Source organism: Salvia splendens, chromosome 2 (genome assembly GCF_004379255.2).
Source record: "Salvia splendens isolate huo1 chromosome 2, SspV2, whole genome shotgun sequence".
Taxonomy (NCBI): Eukaryota; Viridiplantae; Streptophyta; class Magnoliopsida; order Lamiales; family Lamiaceae; genus Salvia; species Salvia splendens.
The window spans coordinates 35286650-35306182 of NC_056033.1; the positions used below are offsets into that span (position 1 = coordinate 35286650).

Sequence of the window (19533 nt, forward strand, 5' to 3'; positions counted from 1 at the left end):
CAATGAAGAGTGTATAACTTAGGTCTGATTGTAAATGTTGCATCACATCAATTTAGTTCAGCTAAGTTGAATAAATTTTCCATATAAAAAGGTCCGAAGCTACAAATACACTTGGCAACTTGTGCTTGCAGATATTTTGATGAGATTATACGCTAGCTGTACATTGGCACAATCTAATGGCCAAATATAACAAATCAGAAGAAGTTGGTAAGCAATTGTAGAATCTAGGCATTCCCTATCTAAAGGAAGCTTGAATGAGGCCAGATACCGGCAGTTTCAAGTCGTATGTCAGTCGTTGGAGAACCAATGCCAACGAATGTACGTCTGATAGGGCTCTATGAGCTGGCCCGATTGATGGAATACCATAGTGCTCGCGGAGGGCCTGCAATGAAACTCTTGAGGGAACCTTTGATCCTGATAACAGTAACGATAATACGGTTAGAAAATCACTTTGTACAGGTAGAAACTACATATAGAGGAAGACAGAAAGAAACGGATCAAGAACCTTTATTCTTCACCACTAAACGAGCCAGAGGCAGGGTATCGGCAAACAACCAATCTGGAGGAATCTCGTAAGAGCAGCGACTAAATTCACTTTTCAGGAAGGGGACATCAAAACTTTTCCCATTATGAGACACCAAGACCACAACTCCACCAGGCAGCTGACGGCTCCGGACATACTGAAGTAGGACGGGAATAAAATCCATCATCCTACACAAGGCTAGCTAGTATAAAGCGTGTGTATATGATATGTTTATTTTATGAAAGATTCAATATGGGTGGATCGAAGTAATGAATTTCCATAAATCAGGGTCCTAAACTGAGAATCATAGTCGATTTACGATATAATCAAACTCGCGGAAACATCAACATAGACATTTAAGATCAACTGCAAGGGAGAGGGAGGTTGATGGCAAGCTTATACATCCATACTGTGATAAGGAAGCAACAGAAGGAAAACAAACACCAAAAACAAATGCAATATAATGATTTCATATGTCAAATTAAAGAGATATATCTTCAAACTAGCATAAAATATTATTCAAAATGTAATGATTGTTGTTCATGATCCTTGTCAACCACAATATATATGAAGATATGTTGTTGAGGTCTGAACCTCAATGTCTAATTACCTGGGTATATCGTATCTGTTAACCATATGGGTTGAAATGCCATGAATTTGTTCATTTGGCACATCGCGTTCTGGATTGACTAGGCTCTGTAAGGTGCTGTTTTCACCCCCTCGAAGATCTTGGCATGCGAACTCAATGATTCGATCTCTTTCTCTGGAGAAACCAGTGGTTTCAATATCAAAACAAAGAATTGTTGCGAGTTTGGCCAAGTCTGCATAATACTGATCTGTTTCTACCTCTGCTCTTTCTACATTGTATGTATCTACTTCGGTGCTTGCATTTTTAGATAAAACATTGTTTCTAATACTTAATTTTCTGGTTCTCCGTGCCTTAGTCGTTTCCAATTTACCAGAATCATTGCCTGTTTCAGGAATGATATTATGGCTGATACTCTTATTGCTAGTTAGGCTCTCCTTATTTCCTCCGGTTTTTGAATTTATAGTTCGCCTTGTCCACCTCCTGCTGCTATATCCTCCTTCAAGCTCGTAGTTGTTTGCACACAGAATCTTGTTGCTGCAACTGCTTCCACTACTGCTACGAAATTTATACAAATTCTCCCACCAACAATTAGCTAATGAATGAATTCTGCATCGAGGAAATGGCAAGAGAGAGAAGCACATTGCAATTGTTTTCATTCAAACCAAAGGGCTACCAGCACCGGATTCAAAAGCTGGTAAAATGTTTTGACCTGCTGAGGGACACAAGGGATATATTATCATACAAGACAAACTTCAGAAAATGCTCAGTGATGTTTTGAAGTAGACGATATGAAAATGGAAAACACAAGCATAATATGACAAATAGAGTTGAGAATCTAATGCCACTTCCATCGATACATGATATCACCATAAAAATAAGGTGTAAGGTGCATCACAATACAAGAGGTATCACAGACTAGACAAATCCATGTGTGCTATTAGGTCTGCTACCTAAAATCATACATCAAACGCTAGCCTAAATGATAACAGAGTCCTTTTGTTTGTAAATAAACAAGAGTTTCATTACCATGCTTCAAATAGCAAAGATCTGGGATAAAAAAATCATGAGTCCTTGATTTCTTTAACATGAACCAAAGGGCAACATACATATATACATAAATGCCATACATTGCTATTTCCTTGTTTAACCATCTCATTGCTTTGAGACTCACTGTGACCTTAAGAAACAAGTGAAGGTCAGCTCTTAAGCACAGACAACCATATTTACCCTTCCATCACATCAAATAAACTACTGAATTCATTAAAATTCCCATCGATACTCCCTCATGTCATTTAATCATCACAAAATAATCACAAACAACAATATTTCAGTTACCAGAACTATAGCTGAAGGCCGACACTGATACTAGACTCATGAAACCCAAGTTAATAAATAACCTAGAGATATATATTAAAGCAACATTTCAAAAATTGATTAGTCAGGAAAAAAGTCAATAAAGTCGCAGACCTATCAATTGCATATAGTTAAACACCATCCCCTTGTGTGTACTGAAAACAGAAGTAACAGCCAAACCCATAAATTCAAGCCAAACCTATAAAAAATAATCAAGCAATAAATCTTCCGTTACAGACTAACACCAAATCAAACAAGAAAATTTCAGACCCCGAATCACAAAGGGAGATATCCACCCAACCAAAAAGGTTAAAACTTTGAAAGCGAGGGAGCAATCCAGTTAAGCCAATCCATAAATTATGCTCGAAAAACTCAAAAATGAAATAAAGAATGTCAACATTGAACCAAATAAAACACACATTAATATCGGATACTCATTTTCGGACGCAGAAAAGTGTAGATACGAATACGATTATACTAGTATTTAAAAAGAGGGGAAACGAGGCATGCCTGAGGAGAATTAGCGGAAATGCGAATTGTAAAGATCCAAACTTGAGATGATAGGATGAATAGACAGAGAGGAGAAAGAGATGAGTGTGGAGGGAGAAAACAAATAGTAGGGGGAAGGAAGAACATGCGAAATGAAAGAGCCTTATTGTTTTCTATTTTAAGATAAAAAAAATTGTCCTAAATAAAAAAATAGAAAATTGGTAGAAAAGCCCACCCGAAACGTGCGGATCGTGGCTCCGATCCATATTTCACGGCCACCTATCTTCCTTCAGTTTCCCAAATAAACAAATCAGTTTTGAATCTTTAAGAGCATCCGCACCGGCGGGCGTCCCGGCCGACGTCGAACAGGCGTGCTGGACGTCCGCCATTAGGCATAAACCCGGCGGACGAGGAGTTCCGCGACTTTCTGACGACGTCCGTCGGGGCGTCCTCCATTGCGGTGCCACGACGGATGTCCCGATTTTTAATTTATAAAAAAACTCTATATATACGGCTCGTTTAACTTCATTTCATTCGCACCACTGGTTTTAACGAGTTTCTCTCTCTACTTTAATTTCTTTTGAAGATAAATGGAGCACCATGATAATGATTCACCGCTACGAGCGAGTCACAAACGCCAACTTTTCCCGTTAGAGTTGGGGGAAATGCCGGCGGAAGTGCACCGATGTCCGGGATGATAGCCAATAATGCCCCAACCCCAAATGGCGGGGATGATGCCCGAGTACTACAATATGTACCCCCTTAGTGTGCAGGGATGGGTGGGATGATGCCCCAAATGCCCGGGATGATGATGCCCGAGAAGATGCAGGGCATGCCTGCCGCTGCGGGGGGAGCAGGCAGGGGGCCCCCAATCACCTGGGGACAATGTCTATCGCCCCTACATGGATTTATTGTCTATTGATTCCCCCAGAGTACTCCTCTAGAGACTCAGTTCACCGGCATTGAGACTTTCTCTTTTGAGGAGTTGGGGCTATCTTCGGTCATGGAGTCTCCCACTGAGATGCCACCGGCGGCAGGGAGGACGCGGAAGCAAGGGAGAGGGAAGGGCAAGGGCACTACCTCGTCCTCTCGTGCGGGGAACGAGGGTGGGGCGGGGGCTGAGGAGGAGGGAGAGGAAGCCGTTGGGAGAAAGAGGACCATCTGAAGCATAGGGGAGTGCGTCGCGCTGGCAAAGGCGTGGATCAATGTAGTCGATGATCCCTACGTCGGGGCTAACCAACATATCGACAGAATGTGGTAGCGCATTAGCTAAAGCTACCTCCAATTCAAACTGACGGGTGGGAAGCCTCACGATGGAGAGCAATGCCTAAAACAGTGGGAGCGGCTGAGGAGGCAGCTCAGCCGATTTGCCGGCATCTACCAAAACAACCTCCGCACGGCAACCAGCGGCATGTCCGCCGATTATGTGAAGTTTCTGTCTCACCAGCAGTTCCCCGACAGTGAATTGGATTTCGGGGAATTCAAATATTGAGAGGTCTATCTTGTGGTGCAAACTTCCGTCAAGTTTAGTTCGAGTGTTGAAGCTGGCTGACCGAAGCAGAGGCAGAGTTCCCGACCCCTCAATCGTCTTCCCGCCGCCGTCGCCCGATTGGGCAAAAGACCCCGATGCGGATGTCTAGGGGAAGCGCCAGCGGGTCCCCCGAGGTCCAATCGACAGCTCCTTCCCAGATCGATCCCGAGCTCCCCTCACTCGCCCGCATACAACAACATGAGATCCTGATACACACCATGGAGAAGTGGTATGCAACGACTGACCCCTTGTACAAGTTGATGCTGAAGGATGTCATCGACAGTATGCGGCGCGATTTGGTGATGACATCCTTCCCCGTGAGTGACGCCGGGGTCGGCCACGGGCACGACGGGACTGGCGGAGGGGACGACGAGGGCCGCATTTGTCAAAGCTTGAGGCTTTTTTTTCAACTATGTATTTTTTTAATAATTATGTATGTTTTTTATTTTAAATAAAGTGTCTATATTTTCTCTGTATTCGTGTCAAAATTTTAATTCCGTAAATTGTTTAATTTGGTGAATTTTTATTATTGTGGATGTCCAGTTGGATGTCCTTATGACGTGGCGGAAGATGTTTTTGGGAAGTCCGTCAAGATGTCCGCCGGGACATTTATCCCACCGTAAATGCTCTAAGACAGTGTATGGAATATGGATCATGGATATTCGGTTACCAACCAAAAAAAGAGACAGTTCTCTCTTTTCCCTCTTCATTTTGCTCCAGACTCTCCACCAGCTAAATCGTTTCAAAAAAAATTTAAATTTACCACAAAATTTTTAAAATAATAAGTACAGTATAACATAAATTATTGAAATACGCAAACTAATTATTTTTTTTAATATGCATAAATATGTATTTTCATGTACTACTACTGAAGGAATATAGTCTGCTTTTGGAATGAAAAATTGTATATACAAGTATCCTACAGTTCCTTTTGTAACAGTTATCTCTCTAACTTGCAATACAACTAATGTTTATTTTGGTAGATAAAGTATGGATATATTAATAAACGTCACATAATTTCGTGTAATATTATTGGTAAGACCCAAATAAATAATGTAACCAGAGCGCACATAGCGCGCATAACCAAGATATGCTGCAGCATACAACAAAAGCATCTCCAGTCATAAAAATACCAAATAAAAACTGCATGTGAGAAAATAAGCCCTCTTTTCACCAAGTCAGGGATCTAACTTACAAAAACTTGACATTATACTTGTCGAACGTAATAAATAAAAACATTACACGACGTCTAACAGACAAAATCGAATGTGCCATCTTCTCCCACAAGTCTCCTCAATGATCCAGACCGGCGTATGCGCTTTTTTTACTCATTTCATCAACTAGTTTGCCCGAGGAGCAGCCCATTCAACTCTTAGGATGAGATTGTCATATCCATACCCATTAAGCTTGTTGATGGCTCTCTCTGCATCTTCTCTGTTGACAAAATTGACAAAACCAAAACCTCTGCTTGTCCCAGTCTTCTGATCAATGGCAACATAAACTCGGCTAACTAAACCAAATGGCCGGAAAAGCTCAACCAAGTCGGGCTCTCTTGTGTCTTCAGAAAGGTTGGTAACCCTGACTGAGTTCTCCTCGTTCCTGCGCCGCATGTCAGTACCACTCCTCTCATGCTAGGGGGAACATAAGCTCCCTTTGTACCACCAGCTGCGGTATTAGTTTCAGTTGGCGGCTTATCAACAAAGGTCTCACTTGGTTGAGCGAGATCCTTGTATGGACATCTTGAGGTCCAATGGTCACCCTTCTTCCCGCAAGTTCTACATACCATGAGCACAGCTCCTCCTCTCCCCATTTGAGCTAACGGATCCCCTGCAGACTTAGCTTCATCTGCTTTTGTACCTATTAGCCAATTCATCAATTACATGAGCATGAGTAGACATATGAGAAGAACACAACATAAACCTTAAAAGAAAAAACAAACAACATAAGGTTACCATACACTGTATAAATGCCACAACTGTCACATTACATAAGAATTGGAAAAACTGCTGTCCACAGAAACAATTGCTTGAGCAATGTCACAATGAAGCACCTTGTAGATCGATTACATTGCAATTTAAGGTAGTCATCTCTAGTGTCAAAATATCACGATTTTTAGTGAGTCATAGTATGTCATTTAAAATAAGATTTGAAAAAGTAATGACGTTGGAAAAGCAAACAATGAAGTCAGACGAAAGCAAACAAATCCTCAAAAGTAAGACCACTTTGATGCATAACAGACCACTTTGATGCATATTGTTTGGAGCATCAATCAGAAAAATTCATCTATGAACAATCACATAACATGTGTGAGATTATGCAATCATGAGTTTAGACATATCTAAACTACTCCACCAACCAGACATAAATTTCAAAGAGATTCATCATAAGGAATCAGCCATCCTAGGATGGTGTAACGACATGGGAACAATAGTTGTGGCTTGCACATGGGCAGTGAAAACCAAAGAGCCCCTCAACAATAGCATACTTCAAGGCCATGCCTCCTCTGGTTAATTATCAAAGAGATTTAAAACAACAAATAGATCACATTAGAGGACCCTGGTTGAATTGTCCATAGAAGAACACTTTTTGTTTAAAAATACGGATTAGGATACTAACTTTCAAAATCAACAAAACACAATTATATTGGCTCCATCTCAACCTTGCAAGCACTACTGTACTAGTTAGACACACAGGAGGTATTGCAGGAAAGAAATTAAACCTCACCGCAGCTCACTTCTATTTACTAACAATTGATCCTCAAACAAGTATAGGAAAACAAGATTAAAACACATGGAGCTGATATGTCACCAATCCTCTAAACATTGGAAGTCAAAAACTTTACCGAGTGAATTGTGCCAATTCATTTAAGGAAACAGAACAGAACTCCCAAGTCTGGCTATTATCGCCCAGTGGACAATGGCATAGATCTCAAAATTAACAAGTGAATAAAATGAGAAAGAAAAAAGAGGCATGTTACAGAAATTGCAATCAGGATATATGAAATCACGACCTTTTCTTCCCCAAATAAAACACCTAAACCAAACAATTATGAACAGAAACGTATATGCAGTTTAACAGCACATGAATGATAGAAACGGCAGAGCCACAAATGAAATAGCGATCATATACGGAAAGATGGTAGTACCAGGGGCGCGGGGGCTTTCAAGAGCGACGCTCGACAGCGCGCTTGCTGAGGCGGGCATTGGCGAGCTTGCGGATGCGCGTGGTGGTGGTTATTTTGGCCTTGTTTCCATCATCTTTGAACTTGTATTCGATAACCTTCTTAATCCCGCTCTCGTCGGGGCCGATAACCTGCTTCGGCGGCAGCAGGGAATCCAAGTCCTCGCTGTCGTCCTCGTCCAGCTCCCCCCATCGCAGCTTGTTGGGCTCCTCCCACCATTTTCGAGGTCGCTTAAAACTAGGGTTTTTGAGTGAACAATGAATTCTGGTTTGAGGGTATGCCGTATGCGGTTTATTTTTCTAATCTGCTTCTGTACAGTAATTTTTTGTGCTATTGAGAAAATTACTGACTTTTTAACCGTGCACAGTAATTAAAATAAGTTTTATTCTCTACCGTCCTAATACAGATGTCATGCTTAGAGCATCCACTACGCGTCCCGCGCGCGGCTCGCGTTCCGTCCCGGAGAGACGGTTCCGCCGCGGGACGCGTTGCAATGTTCGTCTCGTACCGAGCCCGTCCCCAGCCCGTGCCGCGAGACAAGGGACGCGTCGTCCCGACACGCGCCCGGGCGACGTGTCGCGCCCCCGATGCATGCGTGACGCCCACTCGCTGGCCCGCGAGTGGGCGTCGTCACGGATGACGTAATAATTCGTTTTTTTAAAAAAATTCGAATTTTAATAAAAAAAAATTATTTTTCAAACGGTAATGTTACCGTTAATTTTTTATTTTCTTTTTTTTATTATTTTTTTTATTTATTTACTCTATAAATAATCTTATTTCATACTCATTTCACACACAAACACACATCTATTCCTCTCAAATCTTCTCTATAACCACTCCAATTTCATCTTAAATCAACTCAAACAAATGGATCCTTTTGAGCAAATGCGTGTCCATTTTAATTATGTTCATTTTCTATTTTTTTGAATTTTAATGTTGTTTTAATTTTAATGAAGTGTGTTTTAATTGAATTGTGTTGGAAAAAAAATAAAAAAATGAAATTGAATGAATAGTAATTTAAGGGACGGAATAAGAGACGGTTAAGAGACAGAGCGTTGCAGGTTCCGTCCCTCAGTTAAGGGATGGAGGAATAAAGTATAGTGGGGCCCTCAAATAGTGATTTAAGGGGCGGTGGGGGGACAGCGTAGTGGATGCTCTTAGATTGGTCGATAAAATAGAGAAGAATTTTAGTCGGTAGAACAAGTGGTGTGAATACAATAAATGGTAACGAGCCATATATATGGAGTTAAAATAATAAATAAAACAAAAAAAATAATGTTCGCCGGTCGCTAGGCGCTGGGCGACCGGCCAGCAGTTCTCGGCGACAACCGTGAGCTCGGGCGTTTCTCTCTCCCCCTCTAGGTTAGGCGCTCGCAATACGCGCCCAGCTGCCCGGTGACCACCTAGCCGCACTGTGGTTGCTAGGGCGTGTATTGCGAATGCTCTAATGAGGAGAAAAAAATAATTAAAATAATGTGACATTTGTCTTAAAATAAATAAATATATTGGATTTACCTAAAAAAACTTTGTTTTTAGCTAAGATAAATATAAGTTGAGGCCTAAATAAGTCCAGAGCCTTTGTCCTAGCGGCAACGAGCTTAAACATTATTATATGAGGTGCCGAGTTCGATATTCACTATCAAATGGAGTTCATTTATCCATTAAAATTGTAGGGTTTATTCATTGCTTGGATGAGCTCATCCTATTGTCATCGTCGTTCGCACCTATGGCCGCCACCATCCACAAGTAGGCGGCAGTGGCAACGTACCCTGATCGTTTACTTTCCACCTAGCACCCCTCAATATTCACCCTTTCCTACATTTGGCCACCCCCATCACGTGTGGGTCATGGCGCATATGGAACATAAGTACAGCTGAATAAGAGGAACATTGAAGATGTGAGAAAGAAATAATTATTTAAATATTAATAATAATGGTTGATTGGTTGATCTGTTTGCTTGCTGAGATGATTGGTGAAAAACATGGTCTAAGATTACCCAAGTAAAATTACGGAAAATTTTTCATTGCTAATTTCCCTTTTGTTTACTCTTGAGCTTTAAGCGTTCTATTGTTCTTTTTTTCTTTATTCCTGGCTATTTCTTTAGCAATACTTCTTCAGTTACAGATATTAGATTTGTTTCCTCCAACAATTCTTGTTATTTTTCCTATGTTTGGCAAATCCAGAAATTGATAATCGTGGGATCGGAATAACTGAGATAACTAATAATCCCTCTATTCTGCTCTAGTAGAGTCATATTCTTTTGAATCGAAGATTAAGAAAAAACAACTTTATTATAGTGGAACATTCTAAAATGAAAAAATAACTCAATTATTTGGAACCTAGAAAATATATATTTAAATAATAATTTTTAGTAAAAAATATTAAAATTTAAATAGCACTATGTTATGCGTTATGCTGTGCATGATAATTGGCTTCAATGAGTATTCAAAATCAATCTGAAAACAACTAAATATTATTTTATTATAAAAATTATCATGCGATAGTTTGGATATATTTAATAAAATTACCAAAAGTCAAAAAATATATTCAACTAATAATCCTTTATGATATACTACATCACTTTAATATAGTCTCATTAAGATAAGCAAAGTAATTAAATCAATAACCAGTGTATTAATTATTATGTTTATATAAAATAGGATAAAAATGAATTTAAGCATTAGAGAAAAGAATATACCAATTATTGATTAGTACTCCTACTACAAAGTTGAACAAAGAAAATGATAAAAATCTCCTTATAGAGAGTCAAAATAGCATATTAATGTTGAAACTTATGCTAAAGTTTTCGTATTAATATTATGAAGAATTAATTTAATATTGGAACTTATATTAAAATATAAGGTAAAAATGAATTGGGCTTTAATTAATTTGTAGTAATAATTGAAGAAGGTCCAATCAATATAAAACTAATACTATAAGAAACAGAACCTTTCTTCTCTAGCCGCAGAGATGTAGAGACTGGGTGGCTAATTGCGGGCGTTTCCAGGCGATTTACCGGAGCCGGCGGTGGGGTCGGCCGACACCACCTAGATCCGCCGGTACAGTGATCAGCCTCAGCGCCTTTTCTCTTGTATTACAAAATTGTAAGACCTAGAAGGGTAAGGCTGTTAAATAGATTTATATTCTAAAATTCAGTTCTGTATTTAGTCAGCAACTCGTGATTTTCTAATTTATAGATATTTTTTAAAAAAAAGGTGGTGGCAGGGATAATAAGAGAAGAGATGAGGGACCTTTGCATGCATGGTGACACGTGGGATGATACCCACCTTTTCCTTCTCAACACTTATTTGTCGGGGACTTCATCCCTACCTACAATTCAGGCCCTTTTTCGTCATTTAGCTTCTCCAATTAGGGTTCGATTTTTCTCGGCGCCCGTGCCTCTCTCTCTCTTCTTTCTCTCTCTCTCTATGATCCTTCTGCTCAGTTCGCCATTTCCCCCCTTTGCCTGCCTGCCTTCTGGGTTTTCTCCGTCTCTCCCTCTCTCCCAGAATTAAACTACTTCTCCTTGTGATTAACAAGATCATGTGACCATTCTGCGAAATTCTGCTTCCCAACATTCATTCATCTTTAGTCGCGAAACAATCTTTTTCCTTCCCCGCTTTCAAAGAGTAAACAACGATCAAAAAAAGGAAGCCATGGAATCTAGCCAAATGGTAAAAAGGAAGTAGAATTAGTTTATTGAGAGATGGGATCAGTCTTCCGTTGCAATTCACAACTATTTCAAGTGATCGACCGTACTATCTTTTTTACTTGTATTTTCAAAATCCCCCCTTTCGCTGATGTACTTACTTATCTGGTCTTTTAGGAAGAGGGTTTGTCGACGATCGGAGCGGGGATCGAGAAATGCTGCTCCGACTGCAGAACCACCACCACGCCGCTGTGGAGGAGCGGCCCTTCAGGTCCTAAGGTCTCAATTTCTCATCAATCGATCCATAAAAAAGTTCAATTTTTGCCATTTCGGGTCGGATCTCCTCTTGTGAAGCTAATTCTGTTGCTGTGTGTGTGTTTTTCCCCTCAGTCTCTGTGTAATGCTTGCGGGATCAGACACAGAAAGAAGCGGGCGGTGGCGAAGAACGATGTGAAGAAGGGGAAAATAGGGAAAACGAGGAACTTGATACCTCTGGGGAAGGAAGTAGAGGTGGCGGTGGGGCGGAGGTCGGCGCCGAAGAGGCTGAGGAGGCCGAAAGAGTGGGGTGAAGTTGAGAGGGCTGCCCTGCTTTTGATGGCTCTGTCTTTTGGTGCTGTTTTTGCCTAGATTGGTGTGAGAAAAGTGTAGCTATTTTGTTCATGGTTTTACCAGGGTTGTAGACTTGTAGTCTTGTAGATTGAAGAAAGGGGTTAGGAGTTGGGACTAGTGGTTTCATTTTCCTTTGTTTTGTTGGGCTTGGGGTGGAATTAAAAAAAAAAGCTAGTGTAAATATCGTATGGAAATCATCAATGAAGTGCTCTTCTGTTCAAGTCTTTATTCTTGGCATTAAACAAATTATTTGCCTAGTTGACTAGCTAAGCTACCTTCGCTCTATTCGTGCAAACTTATACTTTTTGACCTTGTTCAAGGTTAACTAGTGAGGGATTGGTTCAGTCATTTGTTTATAATTTCAACAAATTAAGGCACGTCAAAGATGTCCGTTGACAATTAGGCCTGCTCATCACCTAGTTTTAATCATCTAATCAATATGTTAAGACCAACTATTTAAAAAGATAAAGTGAACTTACAATACCCATTTCAACCCAAGTAAGTCCAACCCAAAAATATACTCCCATTTAAATAGGAATAACTTTCTTTATGAATTGAACAAGATCCATGAGAAAAGCATCACTATTGTGATAGTAAAAGTGATTCTTTCCAAGTATGCAAAGAGGGTTTGGTGGAGTGGTATGTGGTGTATTTACCACTCCACCAAACCCAAACTTCCATTCTATGCTATAAGATAGCACTTGATACTACATAACAGGACAACCACTACATTTTACTAAATGAAGATGGTCAATGAGAGCTGACTGTTTGAAAATAGGAAGTGTACCATTAAAGCTTTATTTCACCAAATCTGTTTTCCAATATGCAGCTATATTCCTATCATTCCAATCATGATACCAGGATTAAACTCCTGATTTTAGCAACAACTCACCTAATTCAAGAGAATTGAAGCTCATGCTTAACTCTTCAGGGAGAATCTACTCTGTTATTATAAGCCTAACTTTGACTAAAGGAGGAGAGTTTGCACATACGATTCTCACAAGCATACACAATTGCCTTGTAATGACCATTGAAAGAGGATTCACATATTTCAACAACTAACAAATGCCGATAAAAGATAAATAGACAATCTAACATAGTTAGTTAGAAATGGAAGCAATACATAATAAAGTATGAATCTGGTAGCTAAATATGGATTTCAGCAGACAAGTGACCTTAAAACCGGACAAAATAAGATGTACTAATGATCCTCAACATCAACTCATATGGCAACAGAGTACCATCTATAACTAGTTAACTTAAAACATGGCCAAACTTAGATAGTAAATGATGGAGATGATCATAGACATACCACAGTATAAACTCCTAGGAAATTCTTGGGTGAGTGAGTGACCAAAAGTATCGTAAAAGTATCTTCGGGGTCATATAGGCTTGACCGACCGTTAAATCAAATAATTGGTGTTGCACAGCTAATGACAAAATAAGATCTACTGATGATACTCATAAGCCAAAAAGAGTCTAATCTATAACTAGCTAAATTAAAACATGGCCGAACTAAGATAGTAAATGATGGAGAGGATCATAAGTCATAGACATTCCATATATACAAAATTCCAGGAAATTCTTGTGTGAGTGAGTAACCTATAGACTGTAATCAAATAAGAGGTGTTCTCCCAGCAGCTAATAACAAAATGAACACAAATACCCTAGAAAGTTTACCAGAGATACCTTTTTCTTCATCCTTATCAGTTTTGATATCATTCTTACTGTCCATTTGCTTGGACTCACACTGGTTAGGAGCAGTCCGAACCCCTCCAGTGACTGACTGCTGATAGAAAACCCCTCCAACACTAGTCAAGAGCAAACACACCAAACCAAAAGGTGTGGCATGCTTATCCCATATCAACACATTGATAGCAACAGTCAAAAACTTGTTCACAACCCCTGTAACCGTAAATGCAGTAGCGGATATAGCCTTTCTAGCTGCGAAGCCGAAAAAGCTAATGAGCAACCCAAACACACAAGACAAAGAAACTGCAGAAAACGCAACGGGTTCAACCAAATCAGCTCCACTCGAGGATCCCAGAGCTGCAAAGACATCAGCATACTCCCCTGTCAAAACCCAAAACAGGGGCGCTATCATCAACGACAAAAGATTATTATACAGCACAAATCCCCAAGTGTTCAACCCAAGATTAGTCACAATGTGCTTGATGTAAACCATCTCTGTCGTGATAGTCACCAAATAGGCGAAAGCCCACGAATAAGTAGTCAGCGTAAATCCATCATCGGTCGCTACATACCCAACCGCACCCCCCAAAATGATCACCAGTGAAAGGAAGGTCAGTTTAGAAGGACAAGGCTGCCTCCTAAACGTTGTGTCAGCTATGGCCACAAGAAGTGGAGTCAAAGATCTGAACACTATGAAGTTATCAACATTGGCATGACGAAGGAGGTTCGTATTCGTGAAAATAGCCAGATAAAACACCAATGCGGCAGGCAGGAACTTCTTTGCTGTCTCTAGGGTTCGTTTGTTTGTCATGTTAAGGGGTAGATAGTCCCCTTATCTACCTTAATATCCTCGTTTGTTTGACATGTTACGTATACACACGACCCGGCATTCAATCTCAAAACCCGTCACTGCAGTTGCTTGGTAATTCAAAATTTGTGATAACTCTATACCTGCTTTCAGCTGTGATTGTGCAAATCCTCAAAACAATGATAGACCCTCTCACCAACAAATTACACTAATACCCCCATCATTTATTCCTCTTCCTTCCAATACACCGACTCCCTCCAACCCCAAAGCACAAAATCAATATCTCAAAACACCCTTCTTCTCCATTCACCATTCAATCCCTCCGAGACTAACCCTTCACCGAACGGCGGATGGGGCGCTTCCCTCGCCGAAGGCGGCAATCCATCCGACCTCCTCTTCCTCGCCGGCGGCGGTTGCTAGTTCTTTCTGCTCTTCTGTAAATTCACTTTTAAAAAAACAAAAACAAAAACAAAAACAAAAACAAAAACGTAATATTTCAAGATGATGCTGAGAATCTAGCGCGTTCCTACTGTCGTCTCTAACTACCAGAAGGAGGATTCCAATGAAGGCTACGGCCGCAATTGCCTCAGAAGCTGTTTCCTACCAAGTGTTTGATCTTTTGTTCAATTGAATTTTAATTTTGATTTTGTGGAATTCACTGATTTGGTTTGTGGAATTAGGGGCAAAATTACCTCTCTGTGCTTTTAAGAAGGAGAGTAGCAATGTTGTTGTGGAAAAGAATTCTGTTGCCATTGATGAGAAGGAGCTTCAACCAGATTTCTTGGATCCAAGAAATTAGTATGGATCATGTATATTATACTCCTACTAATTGTTTGTTTTGCCACCTTCGGAGTAGGCGCCACAGGTACAGATGTGCTCTCGTCAACCATCTCCGGTAGCACATCAGCATGAAAAACTTCGTCGGGGAAGAGTTCCTCTAAAGTCGGTGGAGAGGACATCTCTGAATCTTCATTCAAATCAGCCTTAGATCCATAAATTTTGTGAACCGCATCCCTTGTGTCCACTGACCGAACTCCCTCCGCACGGTCCTTGCCGAAGATCTCTTTCCAGTCATTCAACATTAACTTCAGGCAAAGATCTTCGTTTGATTTGGTAACCTCCGGTATCGCAGGTTGCAGCGTCCTCACAAGGGGCTAAATTTGGGGATGAAGTATGTATTTGAGGAGAAGTTGAAATTGGGGGCGCGAACGAATTTGGTTTCAACGCCATATAGAGTTACGAGGATATTTCGGGAATTATAAAATTTTATGAGGCTATTTTTGTCAATAGAATTTTGTATCTACCGTTTTGATGTATCATACCAAACAGATGTATGGCAAACATATGATACGTATATTGCCAAACAAACTGCTGAAGGTGATTACTATGCAAAAATGAAAACATAAAAATAGTGTTAAATATATGCTAACATATGTTAGACCAACATGGCAAACAAACGTGCCCCTAGATTAAAAGGATCGTGGTGCAAGAACCCAAGTTTACCAAGAATCCAAACACCTGCGGCTGAAGTTAAATACTGGAGAGCAGTGAGTAAACCAGGGTAATTAAACTTGGTAATCGCTAATTTGTTGATCAGAGAAAGCAAGCTGGAGCAAAGAGCATAACCGATCACCAAGCTGCTAGTTGCACAGTATTGCTTCTGCGCCTCCAACCGCATCAACGCAGGGCTTTTAAATTGGAGAAATTTAGCAGAGTTAAGCTAAATCCTGATGGAATCGAATGGATCGATATGAATTCATCAGTTCGTTAGCAGAATAGACGATCTGTCCGTGATAAAAAAAAATGGGGTGAAGAGAAACCCTAAAAATTGATGGGGGGAATGAGAAGGAAAAAATTGTGGCAAAATTGACAAGAAATGTGGTTCGTGTAAAGCTAAAAAAAAAAAAATGCGTGGAATGGAAAATCATGGGTTTTTTCTTCTTTTGTACTAGACAAAAGATATCATTCCTTGTTTGTACTACACTTTTTTTTTGTTCCGGATTTAGGAGAGACGCATGACCCTCATGCGTCTCTTTTTAATGAGACGCATGACTCTCATGCGTCTTTTATAGAGACGCATGAAAGTCATGCGTCTCTCTTTTTTTTCCGTTTTATTTTAACGACGCATGAGCGTCATGCGTCTCTATAAAAGACGCATGAGGCTCATGCGTCTTTTATTTTTTTTAAATTCCACCGACGACGCATGAGCGTCATGCGTCTTATAGAGAGACGCATGAGGCTCATGCGTCTCTAACTTCGAATTAAAACACCAGCGAAGGCAGTAGCTCATTCACGACGCAGAGAGGCAAAACTTGGTGGCAATTTTTTCTTTCTGATTCGGCGAAGAAGACGATTTCCACTCGTGTTCCGGTAAGTTTCGTTCAATCCTTCTACCTTCCTTCCTTATTTGTTGTTAATTTGAATAGATTGATTAGATTTCCCCTAATATTTGTAAATTAGGGTTTATAACAAATAGCTCCAATTTGGTTGATTTTTTTGTTGTTTAGTTAATTGTAATGGATTTTAGTGGCTAAATTCATGCTATTGTATAATATTGGTATGTTTTAGATGATTGATGTTGTGATTTTGGTTGTAAATTAGGGTTTATAACAAATAACCTAACTCATTACACTTGCAACCCTATCACTCGTTGTTCTCTTGTTATATTATGTTATTTGTACATGCCATTGTGAGTTTGTAATTGTTGTTTTGTGAATATGTACTTATACTAGATGGCGACTTCAAGTTCAACCGGACATTTATTGTATGGACCCGAAGACCCGCCCGTCTTAAATATGCAAAAAAATCACATTTCAAATAAACTCATGAAAGAGGGAACAACCCAAGTATTTAAAGTCAGAAGGACTGAAAGTAAGACTTGGGACGTCGACATTCATGAGAATGTAAGATATTGGCTTGACGTCTTTGGTTTCAAAGGCGTGATCGATTGTGGGAAGCCAATGAAGGTCGACAATGAGTTGATCACGGCGTTGATTGAGCGTTGGAGGCCGGAGACACACACATTCCATCTACCGATCGGTGAGACGACGATCACCTTGGAAGATGTGCAAGCCATCTGGGGCTTGAGGGCGGATGGTCTCGTTTTCACAGGGCGTGACTATCATGACAACTTTCCAGATTGGACCAGCAAGTGCCGCGATCTGCTGGGATGGATACCAGATTCATCCACAGAGACAAAGCAAGGCGGTTTGCTGATGACCGCGCTCATCAACCAGACTAGGATGCCACTGGGTGATGACCTACCTACGTACGTTTACATCCAAAGGGCACGTATCCATGCCCTAGTTTTATTAGGAGGTCTCATTCTACCGGACACCACGGGCTGTAAGGTGCCATTTATGTGGTTGAATGGGCTTGGGGATCCGGAACAGGTGAAGAATATTAGTTGGGGAAGTGCGGCATTGGCCTACCTTTATCATTATCTGTGCGAGGCTTCCATGGATAAGAGAAAAGAGTTGGGCTGGCCTATGATCCTTCTGCAGCTATGGGCGTGGGAAAGAATGCCCACATTGAGGCCTGCGTTCATAGGAGCAGTTGTGCACGAGCCATATACACCATGTGGCGCCAGGTATATACCTAAGTATTTATTTATTAATGCATATTGGGTTATTTTCTTACATCAATTTATGTATAGGTGGAAAGGAACAACACAGATAGGAAATGCTCCTAGATACTCGGTTGAGCATTACCGTGACCAAATATCTCTGATTAGACCTGACCAGGTGAATATTCTTTCGGTTTAGACTTCATTTATGAACTTATTGTGAAATTAATTTGGCATTTGCATTGTTGTTTTGTAGTTTATCTGGACGCCATACGCACATTGCATACTGCCTGACTACTGCAATGATGTGAATGGATACTCTTTGTGCGAAACCTACTTGGTATGTTGGGCCTATGTCGAGGCCCATGAGCCTGGAAGAGTGCGCCGACAGTTCAATCGGTATCAGGATATACCGCATTACGTAGATAGGATGCTAAGGAACGCCGATCATTTGGGCAAAAATGATCGGCGTGGCAGGAAGGGCAACAACTGGGCAAACACGCATCAGTTCTACATTGGGGAGTGGGACATGAGGTATGAGAGGTTCCAAGCTGCCGAATACGCCGTACCGATGTCCATGAATATTCCCATGAACCCGGGGTATATGGCGTGGTATAACAGGATTACCGTGACGTACATGACTCAGCCTGGGACACGGGCCACTGGTGGGATGAACGAGTCGGCTGCTTCGATGAGACTATTTGTAAGTTTGTTATATTAAACTATATGCTTTCATGTGATATAGATTGTTTAGTATTGATACGTGTATCATTTTTTTGTCTAGGTTGAGGGTTTTCAGCAGGTTTTCCATTTAACTACGGAAGACGAAATGGACCCACGAGTGCGCCAGATTCGAGAAATTGTGAAGAATGTCCTCGAATCTACGAACAACGCTAATGTCATGGAGTACCCCGCTTCGCAACATCAGAATGTGGTCATGCCTTATGAACCAGAAGTAGTGCCACGGCGTCGTGGAGTGCCTGGTGTTCGGACTGGGGGACACGGCTACACAAAGCAGTTTAGGATGTCCCAGCCGTTGCCCGATTATGCCGCACCAGAGCCGCAGTATCAAGAGCCTGACCCACCCCAGTGGTATGCATACCCGGAGCATGAGTCCCAGTCATAGTGGGAGCGTCCCCAGTATTCTCCTAGCCAGCCGGAGCCCGATTGGACTCGTCGCCCATATTCACAAAGCCAAGACGTGCAGCAATGGAGTGGAGCCCGAGCGTCGGTCGATTCATTCTTCCAGAATTACCAGATCGTGCCTCCCGTACAATCTGCCGAAGAGGATGATGCAGGAGAAGAAGAAACTGGCAACATAGAGGAGGAAAACGAGGAGGAACAGGTATTATTTTCAACTTATTGCTCGATCACTCTTATTTTCATTGGATTGATGTGCTTAATCTTGTTTATTTTTCAAATGGTTCAGAGCATCCATGTCGACCCTCGACCTTCTATGGAGGGTTCATTCCGCGGCGGGGTTGGGAAGCTCATGAGTAAAGTGTACAAGAGACTGTCAACGAGGAAGAATAAGGGGACTGGAC

General features: G+C 41.0%; 3 protein-coding genes, 1 long non-coding RNA gene and 1 pseudogene across 9 annotated transcripts; 1 reads left to right on the forward strand and 4 right to left on the reverse strand.

Annotated features, from left to right (window-relative positions):
• Nucleotides 1-51: 51 nt before the first annotated feature.
• Nucleotides 52-3103, reverse strand: LOC121765369 (exonuclease DPD1, chloroplastic/mitochondrial-like). 2 transcript variants are annotated; one of them, XM_042161506.1, is made up of 4 exons: nt 2976-3103; nt 1134-1821; nt 506-711; nt 52-414 (listed from the first exon to the last, which is right to left on the reverse strand). In XM_042161506.1, exons 2-4 carry the CDS (start codon nt 1766-1768, stop codon nt 236-238), a joined length of 1020 nt encoding a protein of 339 aa, XP_042017440.1. In that variant the 5' UTR covers nt 1769-1821; nt 2976-3103; the 3' UTR covers nt 52-235. The 2 variants fall into 2 exon arrangements, with proteins under 2 accessions (XP_042017440.1, XP_042017432.1); XM_042161498.1 differs by having other exon boundaries at nt 1134-1824; nt 2976-3090.
• Nucleotides 3104-5635: 2532 nt separating this feature from the next.
• Nucleotides 5636-7825, reverse strand: LOC121792405 (annotated as a pseudogene).
• An 886-nt stretch (nt 7826-8711) lies between these two features.
• LOC121792407 lies at nt 8712-11054 on the reverse strand. 2 transcript variants are annotated; one of them, XR_006048876.1, is made up of 3 exons: nt 10918-11054; nt 10616-10777; nt 8712-9539 (listed from the first exon to the last, which is right to left on the reverse strand). It is a non-coding gene; the product is annotated as an uncharacterized LOC121792407 (long non-coding RNA). The 2 variants fall into 2 exon arrangements; XR_006048875.1 differs by lacking the exon at nt 8712-9539 and having other exon boundaries at nt 10517-10777.
• On the forward strand, nt 10939-12152 carry LOC121792406 (GATA transcription factor 16-like). 3 transcript variants are annotated; one of them, XM_042190328.1, is made up of 3 exons: nt 10939-11411; nt 11493-11594; nt 11706-12152. In XM_042190328.1, the coding sequence occupies exons 1-3, from the start codon at nt 11373-11375 to the stop codon at nt 11940-11942; spliced, it is 378 nt and encodes a 125-aa protein (XP_042046262.1). In that variant the 5' UTR covers nt 10939-11372; the 3' UTR covers nt 11943-12152. The 3 variants fall into 3 exon arrangements, with proteins under 3 accessions (XP_042046262.1, XP_042046263.1, XP_042046264.1); XM_042190329.1 differs by having other exon boundaries at nt 10979-11340; XM_042190330.1 differs by lacking the exon at nt 10939-11411 and having other exon boundaries at nt 11467-11586.
• Nucleotides 12153-12358: 206 nt separating this feature from the next.
• LOC121792404 (GDP-fucose transporter 1-like) lies at nt 12359-16271 on the reverse strand. Of its 2 annotated transcripts, none has more exons than XM_042190327.1 (2): nt 15887-16271; nt 12359-14403 (listed from the first exon to the last, which is right to left on the reverse strand). In XM_042190327.1, exons 1-2 carry the CDS (start codon nt 16100-16102, stop codon nt 13540-13542), a joined length of 1080 nt encoding a protein of 359 aa, XP_042046261.1. In that variant the 5' UTR covers nt 16103-16271; the 3' UTR covers nt 12359-13539. The 2 variants fall into 2 exon arrangements, with proteins under 2 accessions (XP_042046261.1, XP_042046260.1); XM_042190326.1 differs by having other exon boundaries at nt 12359-15024; nt 15117-16271.
• Between the last annotated feature and the right edge of the window lie 3262 nt (nt 16272-19533).

Bases quoted from the DNA above. Each gene is read 5' to 3' on its own strand.
- LOC121792406 (XM_042190328.1), top strand. From the start codon at position 11,373: ATGGGATCAGTCTTCCGTTGCAATTCACAACTATTTCAA. The intron at 11,412-11,492 runs GTGATCGACCGT...CTGGTCTTTTAG, and splicing joins GCAATTCACAACTATTTCAA to GAAGAGGGTTTGTCGACGAT. The intron at 11,595-11,705 runs GTCTCAATTTCT...TTTTCCCCTCAG, and splicing joins GCGGCCCTTCAGGTCCTAAG to TCTCTGTGTAATGCTTGCGG.
- LOC121792404 (XM_042190327.1), bottom strand. From the start codon at position 16,102: ATGCGGTTGGAGGCGCAGAAGCAATACTGTGCAACTAGCAGCTTGGTG. The intron at 14,404-15,886 runs GCACGTTTGTTT...CGAACCCTAGAG, and splicing joins ACGATCCTTTTAATCTAGGG to ACAGCAAAGAAGTTCCTGCC.
- LOC121765369 (XM_042161506.1), bottom strand. From the start codon at position 1,768: ATGAAAACAATTGCAATGTGCTTCTCTCTCTTGCCATTTCCTCGATGC. The intron at 712-1,133 runs GTAATTAGACAT...AGCCTTGTGTAG, and splicing joins AACAGATACGATATACCCAG to GATGATGGATTTTATTCCCG. The intron at 415-505 runs GTTCTTGATCCG...TACTGTTATCAG, and splicing joins TTTAGTGGTGAAGAATAAAG to GATCAAAGGTTCCCTCAAGA.